The sequence below is a fragment of the Pseudophryne corroboree genome, chromosome 4 (assembly GCF_028390025.1).
Source record: "Pseudophryne corroboree isolate aPseCor3 chromosome 4, aPseCor3.hap2, whole genome shotgun sequence".
NCBI classification, from domain to species: Eukaryota; Metazoa; Chordata; class Amphibia; order Anura; family Myobatrachidae; genus Pseudophryne; species Pseudophryne corroboree.
Window position 1 is genome coordinate 225,996,951 of NC_086447.1, and position 16,252 is coordinate 226,013,202.

General features: G+C 44.3%; 1 protein-coding gene across 4 annotated transcripts in view; it reads left to right on the forward strand.

The window, feature by feature from the left end:
* Positions 1–13,980, forward strand: part of LOC134909252 (glutathione hydrolase-like YwrD proenzyme) — a 227,331-nt gene extending 213,351 nt beyond the window's left edge. For all 4 annotated transcript variants that reach the window (XM_063915949.1, XM_063915950.1, XM_063915947.1 and 1 more), the window contains exons 11-12: positions 7,589–7,673; positions 10,233–13,980. In XM_063915949.1, coding sequence (XP_063772019.1) covers positions 7,589–7,673; positions 10,233–10,480 — 333 coding nt within the window. In that variant the 3' untranslated portion in view covers positions 10,481–13,980. The remainder of the gene's footprint in view (positions 1–7,588; positions 7,674–10,232) is intronic.
* The last annotated feature ends 2,272 nt before the right edge of the window (positions 13,981–16,252 follow it).

Sequence of the window (16,252 nt, forward strand, 5' to 3'; positions counted from 1 at the left end):
ACGTTATGTGTGTGTATGTATGTCTATGTACAGATGTTCTGTGTATGTATGTGTATATATATATATATATATATACACACACACGCATATATAATGTACACAGCTTGTGCAGTGTGCTGACAACTCAATTACAAACACACACATGTACGGAAACCCCCCCATGAAGATCCTGCATTTGCCACAGCACCTCATGTTTCTCCCTGTCAGTCCCTGTATTTCCAGTGCAGTTCTGTAAATTTGGTTTGACTATAAAAATAATTAAAATAACACAAAGATGATATTTCTAAGTCATAAATATTTTCTTAGTATTATTCTAGTCATGTCTATAGTCAAAACCAGTGCTGCAAGTATGGCGGTACGGGGCGGTATGGCGTACCTGTAAGAAAATCCCAGCAGGTACGCCGTACCGCCGGGCCACCACCTTGCAGACACTGGGTCTTGGAGAGAGGAGAGTGCAGCAGGCGCCTCTCCTCCCCTGTGAGTCCCTACCTGAGTCCGGGAGTGGCGGGCAGCAGCATGCGGCGTGCACTGAGCCGGTCCGTGAGCCAATCAGAGCTTTCGGACCGGCAGCCAATCAGGAGCCGCTGCTGCCAGACCGTGAGCCCTGATTGGTTTGCGGACCGGCGGCAGTTCAGCAGACCGGACTGTGGCAGGAGAGGGACAGGAGGAGCGTGTGCTGCACTCTTCTCTCCCCAGCAGAAGACAGTGGAAGCAGCAACAATGGTAAGTTGCACTGCTGGGGCATATCTGGCACTCTGGGGGCATGTGTATCTGGCACTCTGGGGGCATGTGTATCTGGCACTCTGGGGGCATATCTGGCACTCTGGGGGCATGTGTATCTGGCACTGTGGCGACATATCTGGCACTGTGAGGGCATATCTGGCACTCTGGGGGCATATGTATCTGGCACTGTAGGGGCATGTGTATCTGGCACTGAATGGGTATATCTGGCACTCTGGGGGCATGTGTATCTGGCACTGTGGGGCATATCTGGCACTATGGGGGCATATCTGGCACTGTGGGGGCATGTGTATCTGGCACTGTGGGGGCATGTGTATCTGGCACTGTGGGGGCATATATGGTACTGAAGGGGCATATCTGGCACTCTGGGGGCATATGTGTTTCTGGCACTGTGGGGGCATATATGGTACTGAAGGGGCATATCTGGCACTCTGGGGGCATATGTGTTTCCATCACTGCGGGGGCATGTGTATCTGGCACTGTGAGGGCATATTTGTATCTGGCGCAGTAGCGGCATATCTGGCACTGTGGGGGCAATGTGTATCTGACACTCTGGGATAATGTGTATCTGACACTCTGGGCCAATGTGTATCTGGCACTGTGTGGGCATATATGGCACTACTGGGGGCATTTGTGTATCTAGCACTGTGGGGCATTTGTGTATCTGGTACCGTGGGACATTTGTGCATCTGACACTGTAGGAACATATCTGGCATGGTGGGGGCGTATCTGGCACTCTGGGGGCATATGTGTATCTGGTACTGCGGGGGCATGTGTATCTGACACTGTGGGGGCATATGTGTATCTGGCACTGTGGGGGCATATCTGGCACTGTGGGGGCATATGTGTATCTGACACTCTGGGGCAATGTGTATCTGGCACTGCGGGGGCATATATGGCACTACTGGGGGCATTTGTGTACTAGCACTGTGGGGCATTTGTGCATCTGGCACCATGGGGCATTTGTGCATCTGGCACTGTAGGAGCATATCTGGCATGGTGGGGGCGTATCTGGCACTGTGGGGGCATATGTGTATCTGGCACTATTGGTGTCATAAGTGTATCTGGCCCCCGCCATATGTGTATCACGCCCCCATTGTCATTGGCCACGCCACACGGTGGCATTTAGTCACTCCCATTTTTTCGCCGCACAGGCCTTCAGCGCGCGCACACAGTACCACACTTGCCTACCTGGCCCTCTCCATGAGGGAGAAAATGCTCTGTTCCTGGACTTTCCTGGTACCATCACCTGTGGTGAAATGCCTTTCTTATCAATTACCTACTCACCACAGGTGATGGCAATCATACATTACCAGGAAATTCCAGGAACAGAGCATTTTCTCCCTCATGGAGAGGGTCAGCTAGGCTAGCATGCAGTACCTATAACACATCTTTTCTACTTGCACCACTGATCAAAACTCTTTAGTATACTGGAGTATGACAGGTGAAGCTCTGCCTACCCTGATGACACATCACTTCCTCAACCACCCATTGGGCAAATAATACCCCTTTCACACAGCAGCTTGAACCCGGTAAATTGCCGATTTTTCAGGCTTTCTAAACGGTTCGAGCTGCGATGTGAAAGGGTCACCTTCAATTTACCGTTTTCACAATACCGGTATTTTGAAACGGTAAAAAAGCAGGGTCCTACCCGTTTCAGACCCATTTCATTGTGCAGTGTGAAAGGGTCTGAAACGGTATTTGCAAGCCCCAGTAGGTGATAGGCTGTCTCCATGTGTGATGTCACCAGGCAGAAGCAGGAAATAAACATTTAAAATGACAACCATTGTTTTGTATGGGTGAAACGGGTTCAGTGTGAAAGGTACCAAAACGGTAATGAAATGGTAATATACTAGTTACAACATGCAATGTGAAGGGGGTTTAACTGCTCAGACCCGTTTTAAGAACCATTTAAAGAACCGTTTCAAAAGCAGGTTTTGCGATGTGAAAGCAGCATTAGTCTGTTCCATTTATCAGATATCATATAGTTTATATAGGCTGTTTACCATAAGATAACATATTATTTACAACTGTTAGCATGTCTTCATGTCACTTGAAAAGTTTAGGTTTTATTAGTGATCACCCCATTTGTTTCATGGCATGCACTTTGGCAGAGAGCTGTGAACTTTAACTGAGAACTCTGTGACAAACTCTTATTCATTTCCAAAATGGCATCTGCAGTAATGATACACCTATAATTAATGCAGCCCCACCTGTGTGTCATTGTTTATATTTGCTCAATACATAATTACTAAAGCCAATGCTAATGGGAATAGTTATGAGAGATAAGGGTTGTAGAAACATGTTGGTTGTTGAAATGAAATAAATACATTAAACAAATTGGATTTTTTAAGTATAATAGATTCAATGGGGCCAAATGTTATAGGGTCCAAGTTTTTTGTGTTGGACAAACTCGCACCTTTTTGTACATTAAAAGGTGCGAGTTTGCCCCGAAACTCGGCCAATGTAATAACCTGTGCGTTATTAAGCTCGAGGTTATTACACTGTGAGAGTGTGTATGAGTTTTCTCATATGAAAACTCGTACATTGTAATGTGAGTTTCATTGCATTTTGCAAGTTTGACAGAAGCCTGCACAGATCAGTGAGATCCGTGCATGCTTCTGTGTAAAAGTTAACAAAGAGTTAAAAAGAATGAAAACATGTGAGGTCTCCCCCAAAAAACATAACTAGCACTGAGCTCTTTGAACAGGTTCTCCTTGAAAAAATACAGAGGAAAAAATGAGTGATGTTTCCCTGTACTTTTACACCCAGCACTGGGCTCTTGGACCGGTCCTGGTTCCAAAAATACAGGGGTAATAGACAAAGGGGTACCCGTATTTTTTAAATCAGCACCACTAGCCAGGGCAGTAATGCCACAGCCAGGGAACACAGCGGCCATAGCATTACCCCACCAACTGGTCAGCCCATGCCTGGAATTCCTGGGGGGGCAGTGGTTCCCCAAGTACCAGCACGCTGGGGGAGGATTGCTGGTGCCTATAGTTCCACCAGTAAAAGACAATATTTCTTCTAAATGTAACACTTTAATGGTATCAACTCATCGCCCACAGGTGCAGGGATAGCATTGGGCTTAAGGCCTGACCTTGGGTGCCCTAGAGAGGAACGACCCCGTTATTGGGGGGGGGGGGGGGTCACCACTCCCCCAGTAATTCCCAGCCAGGCTGACTAGTTTGGGGGAGAATGCTACAGCCGCCGGGATCAATGAAAACATGTCCTCCAACTGAGACGTTACCTCCCTGGCAAGTGGAGCCCGGTGCTGGATTAAAAAATACAGGGGACACCTTTATCTTTCCCCCCCCCCTGTATTTTTGGAACCAGGACCTCAGTCATTATTTCAACCAAGACTGGCTCAAAGAGCCCGGTGCTGGTTATACTTTTTTTTTTAGGGGAGAGGGCACTCCACATCATTTTTTAACTCTTCGTTAACATTTACACAGAAGCATGCACTTATCTCACTGGTTTGAGCATGCTTCTGTCTAAACTCGCTTATAAAAAGCTGGTCTCTTTATTTGTGAGTTTTTCGTCAAGTTTTGGGTGCGAATTTAAAACCATTACATTGGCCTGGTGTGATGTTTTCCATAGAAAAACATATGGATGTGACTTTGCTTTTTCGTGTTGCGGGATTGCGGAAAACATGCAAGTATGCATGTTCCCGCATCCTATTACATTGGTCAACTTTCCAAAATATGCGCGTTTAGTGCTAAACTCACACATTATGCAAACTCGTACCCTATAGCATTGGGCCGAATATGTTATTTCTAATTATTTATTGTTCATGAGTAACTCTACTATTTTGTGCAGTTCATTATGCACACACCAGACAACTGGGCACATTTATTTATATATCTGCTGATATTGATGATAATGAAAATTAGACTGATGCACAAATTTATGACGAATGTCACTCTGGCCCTAACACTAATTTACTATATTGTCCTAAAGCTATTATTATTACTTTTGTTTGGTGAGTTCCTAAACAAGTCAAGCACCCCAACCCGAAAACAACATGTCCTTTCCTTGAAGTGCCTTGTTTGTTATAAGTATGTGCTACTACTTAATCAGCTTCATATTATGAAATTCTGGTGTTTGTCTACATGTAACTTTTATAAAACAGCCAGCCAATTACCTGTCTGAGACTGCCCTTCCCACCTCCTTCATTTTCTTTCAATGTCATCTTCTTGTACTATAATTAAGACAGGCTGGACCTTGCTCACCTGTTTCTGTTGTCAAATTGTATACTGCTTGTCTAAGACTTCTCTGCCTGGGCATAATTGAGAGTTGCAAGGAAACAAAATCGTAACTTAAAAAAAATATGTGCATCTGTGCAACCTATTCAGAGTTGGTTTGTATAAGCAAGTCTGCAGCATCCTCCCCTTGACTGCAGCTCTCTCCCCTTGAAGGCGGATCCCTCCTATTTGACTGCAGCTCCCTCCCATTGACTGCGGCATCCGACCCCTTGACTGCTGCTCTCTCCCCTTGATGTAGTAGGAGGCATTCTTCATTTCTGATAAATGAGTGTGCACACTGAGACGATATCGGCCTAATTTGGCATTTCTGAACGTATAGGAATGTAAAATCGGGCATATCGCTCAGTGTGTATGCCAGATTTGTGGGTGCCCGTGGTCGCTAGCGACGTCGCCCAGCCTGCTCTGCTACACGGGCAATAACACAATAACGCTAGCGAATTAGTATATGTTAATAATGAAGGCCAGAGCTATATGTCACTCTGTCCTTCATTACTGAGCAATACTGCTAGCGACCTAGTATATGTAAATAAAGGATGAAGTGATAAGTAACTCTGTCCTGCCGCTGGGTATACATGGCGTAATGTGTACAGAGCTTTACACCTCAGTAAGAGTAACCCTATCTCAGTCCATTCCAGACGACTAGGGCCATTTTCTTCTTCGTGTCTACATACAGTATGCACACTACACCCTTACAGGACATTTGTACACACCCACTGCATGCATATGAATGCCAACTGTATGTTGTCACAGAACATATGTATGCATTAAAAAACAGCAGATTGAGAAAATTGGCATGTGCACATTCAGAAAATAATGGAACTTGCAGCAACCAAACAACACATTAAATTGCCAGGCGCCATGGGCTGAGATCAAAGTAAAAGCTCCCACAATTTTCTGTGTCAGACCAAACCCTCTCCTGGTAATTTATGCGGCATGTAGCAATTAGGATACAATGGCTAAAGCCATGTTCAGATAGCATTAACTGCCGGGGCCAACCTTGGAAATGCTTTGCATTCCGGAACTTTATAAATCTCTCAGCTTTTAGTCCCAATAGAAGCCTTTGCATCTGTGGGCGCTGTTGTAAATGGAGTGATAAAGCTGATTATTTACCTTAGAACACAAGCTATTTACTAATATCGTGAAGCCGTAATGGCCGCTGTCCCTCGGGCACGTGCTACGCGCTTCGTACGCTATTTGCATACAAAGACCTCGCACGTGGTACGCAAGTTACGTACACACGCTGCGCTGTGAGTACGGGATACACACAGCGAGCGTACACACAGATAATAACCTTTTAAACCTTACACAGAGTATGCTTATACTGTAATTCTTAGTGTTGAGATACTACAATGATATAACTGTTTAACCTTGGTCTATAAGCTAGCTGTTTGAGCGATTGAGATGCTCAGCAACCCTTAATAACAAATGGTGAAACACACTCCTTGCTAAGGTTCCAACACCTTTACTAAACGATGTAAGTAAGTAAAAGGAAAAAAAAGATACAGTAACAGCTTATACACTACAGGCTAACATTAATGGCTAACAGAATAACTAAACAGAAATATACACAACAGCGAACGATCGCAAACACAGATACATAGGCTAAGAATGAATGGCTTACATTAAACGGGTAACAAAGTGGCCACAGAGGAACATACCATACGGGGGAACACTCGCTAGCGCAACCGGATCCAGTCCTCCAATTATCAGAGATAAATGTTGAAGAGAGAGAGTACTGGCCGGTCTGGGGACAGTGACCCTTATATACACAACATACAGTGTACTACAAAGGGCCCTACAATCTTATTGTTCATTGGACACAGGAATGTCTCCTCGCATCATAACAAAAGGTCATAGGTTAGTTTGAACAGGTGGGCTGTGACTATATCAAACTGCTCAGGTCGGAGGGAATCTCAGAATTCCTGCCGCATGGATAATGAACCGCAAATATAGTAAATGTCCAGAAACTACTAATAGACATAACTATACGCAGGAGTGATTAATCTTTACCTAACCAGCACCGGATTGTTTCTAATAAAATGTTCTTTAGTTAGGTACCAAACACCACTGCTCAAACCCTGTCTGACCCTTTGTATCATGCAAAGAGGAATTCCTCTGTCCAGGGACCAGTTACAATAAACAAACTTACAGTTATTATTAAGGGGGACATTACCTATAAAACATACTATTTGGTTTTACTATGTAACGATTGAGTCGCCGACTAGACGCACACAAACTCTACCGTAAATGCACATACCACGCGCTCGAGCGCATGGCCGAGGAAGTGCCATCACGCAGCTGCGAGTATCCGCACGCACGGGAGAGAATGTGCACGTGCAGCGGGCAAGCACATGGGGTGAATATATGGCAACGTGTAGCGTGATATTTTTAGACTTTGACAGGAGATATCTGCTGCAGACCCTCATTCATACTTTGGGGGATCCCTACTATTTGTGGGTACCCCGATATGCAGCAAATATTATTTGATAAATATGCACCTAAATGAGGCTCAGATAGTTATTCTTGTTCATGGATAAGTTATAATGATATATCTCACTACACACTTTTTATATTTTTTATAGGTTCTTTTAAACATGTCAGAATTTGGAATGAATCCCCAGCAGGCTGTCGACGCCCCTAGAATTTTAGTGGTGTATAATAAAGAAGGTAAAAGGTTTACAGCTTACAGGTGGAGAAGTACTGTATAGTCTATATGAAACACTAGGTCAGATGTAAAAGGACTAACATCCATGGTCACATCTACTGTACCTTATTTTTCTAGTTTAAAAATGTAAAATGTATCTTCAGAGTAAATCAGTGATATTGCTAAAGCGCTCAGTGGTTTAACCACTGGTATAAGGTTACTTTTCTACTTCTTAAAGCTAGGAAAAATAAGTGAATGGATATATTATTCATGTAAAATAACAGTTGAGGCTAGAGGCAGTATAAAAAAATATAACAATAAAGAACTACATTGACTGTTGACAACGTATCTAAGGAGGTGCAGTTGTTGTAGTGATCAAAGAGGCGAGGCCAGCCACTAACATGGGTGTGATCAGCCCACAGAATAAAGTTTATATATTTATTTTGATAGTTAATAAAATGGACTATAGTGTATGTTATATATTGCCTTTATTTTAAAGATTTTGCTTCTGGAAAACTTGTTTTCCTCCTTAAAAAATGGTAATATATAGAAATATTATATATAGACATATAAAGTGATCTCTTATTTCCTTTTCTTTTTCTCTGTTCTGTCATCACACTTCTCTGTTCATGGCACCAGTGCAGCTATGAAAATTGTGTGCAGAGAACAGCCTAGAGTATGGTAGGGGAGAATGGTGCAGCAGTCAGGAATGTCTGGCAGAAGAGAGTAGAAATGTGTTGGTGGGGCCAGTGATAGCTTCGATGACTGGCAGAATAGACCACTGTGAAGACTGGGGGAATGTGGAAGCATGGGGGAGTGTGGCAGTTGGAGTGTCTTGCAGCAGGAATGGTGAATGTGGCAGGTGGAGTATCTAGGGGCATGGAGGGAGGTGTGTGGCAGTTGGGGTGTTTTATAGCAGGGAGGGTGAGTGTTGCATGTGAGGTATCTGGAGGCATGGAGGGGGAAATGCGGCAGTTGGGGTATTTTGCAATAGGGAGGGTGAGTGTGGCAGATATGATATCTGGAAGCATGGAGGGACTGTGTGACAGTTGGAGTGTCTTGCAGAAAAGATGGCGAGTGTGGCAGGTAGAGTATTAAGGGGCATGAAGGGGGATGTATGACAGTTTGAGTGTCTTGAGGCAAGGAGGGTGAGTGTCGCAGGTTTGGTATCTGGAAGCATGAAGGGGCAGATTGACAATTGGGATGTTTTGCAGCAGGGAGGGTGAGTGTGACAGGTGGGGTATCTGGAGACATGGAGGAGGGAATGTGGCAGTTGGGGTGTCTTGCAATAGGGAGGGTGAGTGTGGTAGGTTGGGTATCTGGAGGCATGGAGGGGGGATTTTGCAGTTGGATAGGTTTGCAGCAGGGAGGGGAGTGTGGCAGGTGGACTATCTGGAGTCATGGAGAAGGGAATGTGGCAGTTGGGGTGTCTTGCAGTAGGGACGGTAAGTGTGGAAGGTGGGGTATCTGGAGGCATGAAGGGGGAATGTGGCAGTTGGGGTACTTTACAGCAGGGAGGGTGAGTGTGGCATGTGGGTATCTGAAAGCATGGAACAACACTGTGGCCATTGGGGTGTTTTGCAGCAGGCAGGGTGTGTGGTAGGTATGGAAGCATGGAGGGGGTGTGGTGGTTGAGTTGTCTGATTGCAGGTTTCAAAATAAGCAAATAGTGGAAATATTGGGCGGGATATAATGAAGGCCCAATTCGGTGGCCGGCTGAACTCGGACATATTTTAAACGGTAATCATGTGCAAGGCTGAACGTCTCAGTTCGGCTGGCATTCCTCACGGCCGCCAAACTCGGACTTCATTACAACCTACTCATTGTTTGCAGTGAAAAGTGTACAGAAAATAATTTTGGGCTTTAATAAAGGTACCTTAGAATCTTATGTCACGTGCTTTCTATACTGTACACAGTATACCACTTTATGTAAATCACTATTACACAAGTGTTGAAATACTGTAGTTTGATATTTTATGTTACATAACAAATGTAGACATGTACACAAATGGATTGCTACTATAGATAACTGCCTGTTTAATGAGTGTGGCATGGTGATTTGGTACAGTAGATCAGTGGTTCTCAGCCATCGGTCCTCAAGTACCCCCAACAGTTCATGTTTTCAAGGTCACCTAGCAGTTGAACGGGTGTATTCATTACTCACTGACACATTATAAAAGACCCACAGGTGGAGCAAATTATTTCACTTGCAATCCTGTAAGGAGACCTGGAAAACATGAACTGTTGGGGGTACTTGATGAGGACTGAGGTTGAGAACCACTGCAGTAGATAACATGGACACTATTTTCTTAAGATGACATTAGAAAAGATTAGTGTGCAGAAGCCCGCAATGTAAGTTCTTCATGGAAACAGACCAGACAATGTTCATGTGCTCCAGAACACAATCTGGAATCTGTATGAATCTTTATGATTTATAATGATTGTGGCCAATTCTAAGTGGTTTGGGAGATACTTAGCTCTGCACTGTTTAACAGTCTGAAACAAACAATTACTTTGGTAGCTTAGGTAACATTTTCTTTGTATACATACTGTACGTTATATATTTTTTCTGTTTCCTTTAGACAAGAAATGGCACCTGTATCTTGAGGATGGTATTGCAAGGGATGTCCAGGAGGATCTAATGGCAAGAGGCCACGTGGTACACTGGCCGATAAGTGGCTATGACAGACACATGTTTGGACGTGGGCAGATTATAACCAAAGGGGAGTGGTGGAAAGCTCAGCAAATTCCTATTAGCGGCAGTAAGGTGTGGTGGGCTGGATCTGATCCCAGAGCAGACGGCTGTGCAATGGGATATTGTGTGGAATAGTTGCTGACAAAACTGTTTATATTATGGCTCAACTTTCTGGTTTGCTAAACAAATATTGGTAATAAAAAAAAACCACAATTTATTTCCCATAAAACCAAAAAGAGATTTTAATAGCAAATGTCGCTCCCCCTAAGAAACCTCATACTAAGCCCCCCATGCATGTGACCTTTGCAATTCAGTAGATACTCTCATCTGATGCCTTTCTAATGGTTCATTTGTTTGTCTCTGATAAGACATTTTTGAAATTCAGTGTTTTTGGTCCTCATGCACTCAAGACACGTGACAAATTAATACTTACATTTTCCAAGATTCTATTGCAACTGGCAGCACTTGAGTCAACAGTAGATAGGCCATCACAGTCAAGTGGGGAACTTCTGAATGGCAGAAGCACTGGAGCTTGAGCTATAGGGTTTGGTTGCATGCACTGCATATCTATAACAGGTGCAAGGTGTGTGGTGCACATAGGTCCCTAATTCTGGAGTTTAAATACTTACCTCTCTGAAGTCCCACGTCAGTGCTGTAGCAGCAGAACAAATCTTCGGGAAAATGGCATACTGGCAACCTGACTTGAGACCCCTCTTGGACACTCCAATAAGCCCAGGCCTGGGTTAACAGAACCCGGTCCCCATTTCTTCTCAGAGGCCAAAGCTCTACCCCCAGCAACCAGGGCCAGATTAACAATGGGGCGGATGGAGCTCCAGCTCCAGGCCCCAGATAAAAATAGGCCCATCACCACAACAGCATGATGATGATTAACTGCCCAGCTGGTCACATGGTTGCCATAAATTATAAGAATTTAAATATTTTTTTTAATTTCTTCACAAAGTGATGCTGTTTTTTGACTTTTACGTATTTTGGAAGATATTGGGGCTTATAGTGTAGGGGGTGTACACATCCATATGCACTGGCCACACCCACACAACATTAGCCACACCTTCTCAACTTCTAACAATAGGCCCTTGATCTTTTTTAGCCCCAGGCCCATGTGGACCTTAATCTGGCACTGCCAGCAATGCCTTCAGTGCCAAGGAATTGTCATGTAGTAGGGTGAGAGTTCCTTACATTTGCTGAATTAAACACTGATCATTGGCTAAAATAATTTTCTTGCTTAACTAATTAAAATATAAATGCAAGTCAGAGTTTAGTTTAAACGCCTCACAACAATGAGGTCATAGGTTTGATTCCCAGCATGGCCCTAATTGTGTAGAGTTTTTATATTCTCCCCGTGCTTGCGTGGGTTTCCTTTGGGTACTGGTAGGTTAATTGGCTCCCAACAAAGTATTAACCCTAGTGTGTAAAGGGCCCCATACACTAGAGCGATAATGCCCGATTTCGGCCGATTTTTGGGCATTCGGCCCGATATATTGGATGAACTCGGGCATTTTTTAGGTGTTTCCGATCCGATCCGATCTGATGCGCGTTCCCGTGAGCATTGGATCGGATCCTCCAGATTGAATGTGCTGTACATTCAATCAGGTCTGACCTGGGACTATGGCTGGGATCGCCCAGGATCACCCAAGATACATCAGATGCAAAAGGACAGCATACTGTACGATGCATCTTGGCCGATCCTGCCCCCCGGGAGACTGCCGGGGTGATTGCCTGCGATTGCCTCCGACATGTGGTCGCTCTAGTGTATGCGGCCCTTAAGTGTATGCATGCACATGTGTTAAGGGCATATAAGATATAAAGGTGGATAATTCCGGCACCAAACTTGTCCCAACTTCTGCAGCCTTGTTGTTGCTACCAGTATTTTCTTTCAGGTGATGAGCTCAGATGCTCTCAATTTGGATTCACATGAAAAGAAATCACACTTAACAATTTGTCAGTCCAGGGCCACAACTAGGGAAAGGGGGTGGGGGCTAAGGGGGCATGTGCCCCGGGTGCAGGCTTTGAGGGGGCGCAGAGGAGTTACAGAGGAACAGGGATTTATTTTAAACCGGTTCTGTGCTGGTCCAGTGAGACAGCAGAAGACTCCCAGGGCAGTGACTCTGACCCACCTGTCTGCCCGCAGCTGGCTCCGACGCTGTGCAGGTGAGCACCAGTACCTGGTATCTCTCCTATGCCGGCTACTGTCTTAAACTTTCTTATTTGCCATGCAGTGCTGCGACTAGCATGTGGTGCACTGTGCAAGCTATAGAAGCGAGCTGTTGGTGCTGTGTTTTTAAGCAGGCTATAATCCCGGCTGCCTGCCCAGCACCAATCGATAACAAGCTGCCGGCTGCACACCATTGAGTAGACACACTGCCCCAGGCTTTTGCTTGATAACAGGCGCAGTCACCCGTGTTATAGAAATCAAAGGCTCACTTTGCTAGATATCTACTTGACAGTGGAAACTAAGAGCCTGGACAACCTCCAAATCTCACCGAGTATCACTACAGCAGCTTTGTGATAAGTTTAAAGACAGACTTTATTATCAGCACTGTGCTCCTAGTTAGCAGTATCAACCTCCACTTTGACTCCCAAATGAGGGTATTTGGTGTAGCTTATAGGGGGATGTAGTGAAGTGATGTAGTGTCCCATATATAGTATGTAGTGTAGTAATGTATGCAGTATATAGGGGCATGTAGTATACTGATGTGGTGTAACATATAAGGGGATGTAGTGTAGTGATGTAGTATAGCATATAGGGTAGGTAGTGCAGTGTATAGGGGCATGTACCGTGGTGATGTAGTGCAGCGTGTTGGGGATGCAGTATAAGGATGTAATGCAGTGGATAGGGGAATGTAGTGCATTGATAAAGTGTTATGATATAGAGCAGTGTTATAGTGCAATATATGGGGGGACACAGTGGCAGAATAAAGGTGACTGGAAATGAATGTTATTGAGGTTAATAATACTTTAGGAACAAAACCAAGGCCAAATTCTGTGATTTTAGCTGTTTTTGTGATTTAAAAAAAAAAATACAGATCCAAAACCGAAACACAAAACTAAATACAGATCCAAAACATAAAGGAGATACAGATTCAACACCAAAATTGAAAAAAAAAAAAAAACACGGGGGTCAGCGCACATCTGTATTTATAAGTAGTGCTCTAGTCTCTAGATATTTTTATCATGTCAAACGGTCACCTTGGTGAGAGTGTCTTTGTATGGGTAAGTCTATAGAACACTATAGTACCTGTAGTCCCACCAGATCTGAATATTATTTTTCAAAAACAAGTAATTGGTGAGCCTGGTCGAACTTTTATACAACTCATATTGCTTCGGGCAATACCTTGAACTAGTAAGGAAGAGAAGCTCCTTCTATATGTCTCCAATGTACCTTCGGTTGTTATTCTTGAGAGCCAGTGTGACTTTTAAGACTGACTCTTTTAACTACAGTATCATGTTACCTACTTTTAGGAGGCGGATTCTATATCCCCATGGACATAGAGGTATGAATCTTAAGGGCATGCGAATACTAATTGATTAATATATGTATATTTACATTGACTTGAAAGATCTGTAATGTAAAACTCCTTTTTTTTCTTCAATAAAAATACTTCGGTTTAAAAACATGCTTTATCATTTAACCAAAGCATTTATTTGTTTAATGGTTTTTTAAAATATTTGTTACATTTTTTTTATATTTTTCACCTATTTACTTTTAGGCTTTTTTAGGAGTGTGTCCCTGCCAGTTTCACACGTACTAGGTTCCACATTTTTGATGGCAGTCCTGGTTATTGTAATTAATAGAACCTTCACACAGTAGGCTACTGTACCATCCAACCCAAAATATTTACATGTTGCTGGAATGGCAAAATTGGTATCTTCAAGGCCAGGGCTATCGCAAAATCCAGAAACTTACCAGCAGGTACTGTAGCAGTTATGAGTTTTGCATATGAAGAAATACCTGGGGAAATTGGTATGCTTCCTTAGGACCATGTAGGAGTATATTTACTAAAGTGTGTATTTTTAGAAGTGGAGATGGTGCAGATTTTCCTTATCATTTATCTAGCACCTTCTAGAAGATAATAGCTTGAATCACATCTCCACTACTAAAAACCCACACTTCAGTGAATATACCCTGTAGATTTCCATAGGTATGATTGGGCAAAATTATATTTTTCTCCACAGTATAATCAGAGACTTAAAGAACAGGATTTGATCAGTATCACAAACAGAATCTGTCGTAATGCAAGCACAGTCACCGCTGACAGAATTGTGCATGGTCTACTCATGTGCTCCAATACAAATGTGAATATACAGTAAGGATATGCTGTATGTTAGTAGCCTGGAACATGGACTCTTGACTGTATGCAAGCTCATACATGCTAGTACATTTCGTCTGTGCTGCTACTGCTGTGTCCAGTCTGCGTAGTCATAGGCCAACCCTTAGTTCCGATGTTCCTTGTATTTGCGTGTAAGTAGTGAATGTGGGCATTATTCAGTATGGATGCGATCGCATACTGACGATGTTCTGCCCAGTGTGCACAAGCGGGGCCAGTTCTGCACAGTTGCAGGTAGGGCAATGCGATCGTGTCACGATCCGGGTATCTGGACGCCATTACTTACCCTTCAGATGCCTCCTAAGGCTGGCTCAGCGTTCCAGGACCGAATCCCGCTGTTCCTGAGTTTCCACATGCAGAATGTCAGAGTGGTGATTTCATCAGCCGCGGCCTCCGCTGTGCCCGCGTGGTTAAATGTGCGCTTGTCAGTCTGGCGTCTCCTGTCTCCTGTGGCCGGCGTCGCCATTACTGTTTCAATTCTCACATGGATTACAAACCAAACTTCCCTCCAAGTGTCTGCATGGGCGCAGCCATCTTGGATTTTGTCATCTGAGCATTTCCACCAATCTGCTGTCTGTATTGTTGATTTGCATAATTGCCTAGCCAACCCCTTCCTTGCTGCAGGTATAAGTATGCTGTGCCTGAGCAAGGAAGGCGTCAGTGCTTTGGTTGTCTAACCTAGTTCCAGTTTGTCTCTCTCCTGTGGTTGTCTTCCAGGTTCCAGCTCCTGTCTCCAGACTTCTGCTATAGAGACCCGCACCAGCATTCCATCTGCGGTGTAGCCTGACTCTCCGATCCATTCTGGACTCACCTGTTTCCAGCTACAACAATCACCTGCTTCCAGCCCAGCTTCCAGCAGTGTACAGCTTCTCTTAAAGGGCCGGTGTCCTTTCTGCAGTTTACCACTCTCCACCGGTATTATTATTTCACCGCTCTCAAACAATCACCTGCTTCCAGCCCAGCTTCCAGCAGTGTATAGCTTCTCTTAAAGGGCCGGTGTCCTTTTCTGCAGTTTACCACTCTCCACCGGTATTATTATTTCACCGCTCTCAAACTCCAAACTTCATTATTATTTCATCGCTCTCAAGTTCGTTTATTATTTAACTGGTTCCAGCCAGTATCCACTCCGTACCAACAACAGTCTGGTTCCAGCCAGTATCCACAGCAGCCGTTTTACCTTCAGCAGCCCAGCCTTTCCTGGAACATCAGCTGGTACGATCCTGGGTTCTCTCCATTGCTACAGTCAGGCCTGGTAAGGACTTTCCAACTAGAAGATTATAAGAACTGTCTCACACTACCAGTGCCTGTGGCCCTTGCCACCCTGTAGTACCCAGGAATTGTATTTATCCTCTGTTGACTTTTATGTTTCCTTTTACTGCTGCTGTGTTACGGAGTTTGTCATAATAAACATCATTGACTTTTATCCTGGTTGTCGTGGTCACGCCTTCGGGCAGTTATTCTACATGTTACTTACATGTCTAGGGGTCTGATACAACCTCCCAGGTTCCGTTACATCTCAGCCCCTACAACTGAGGCTGCCTCCCGTCAGCTCAGGCCCTCA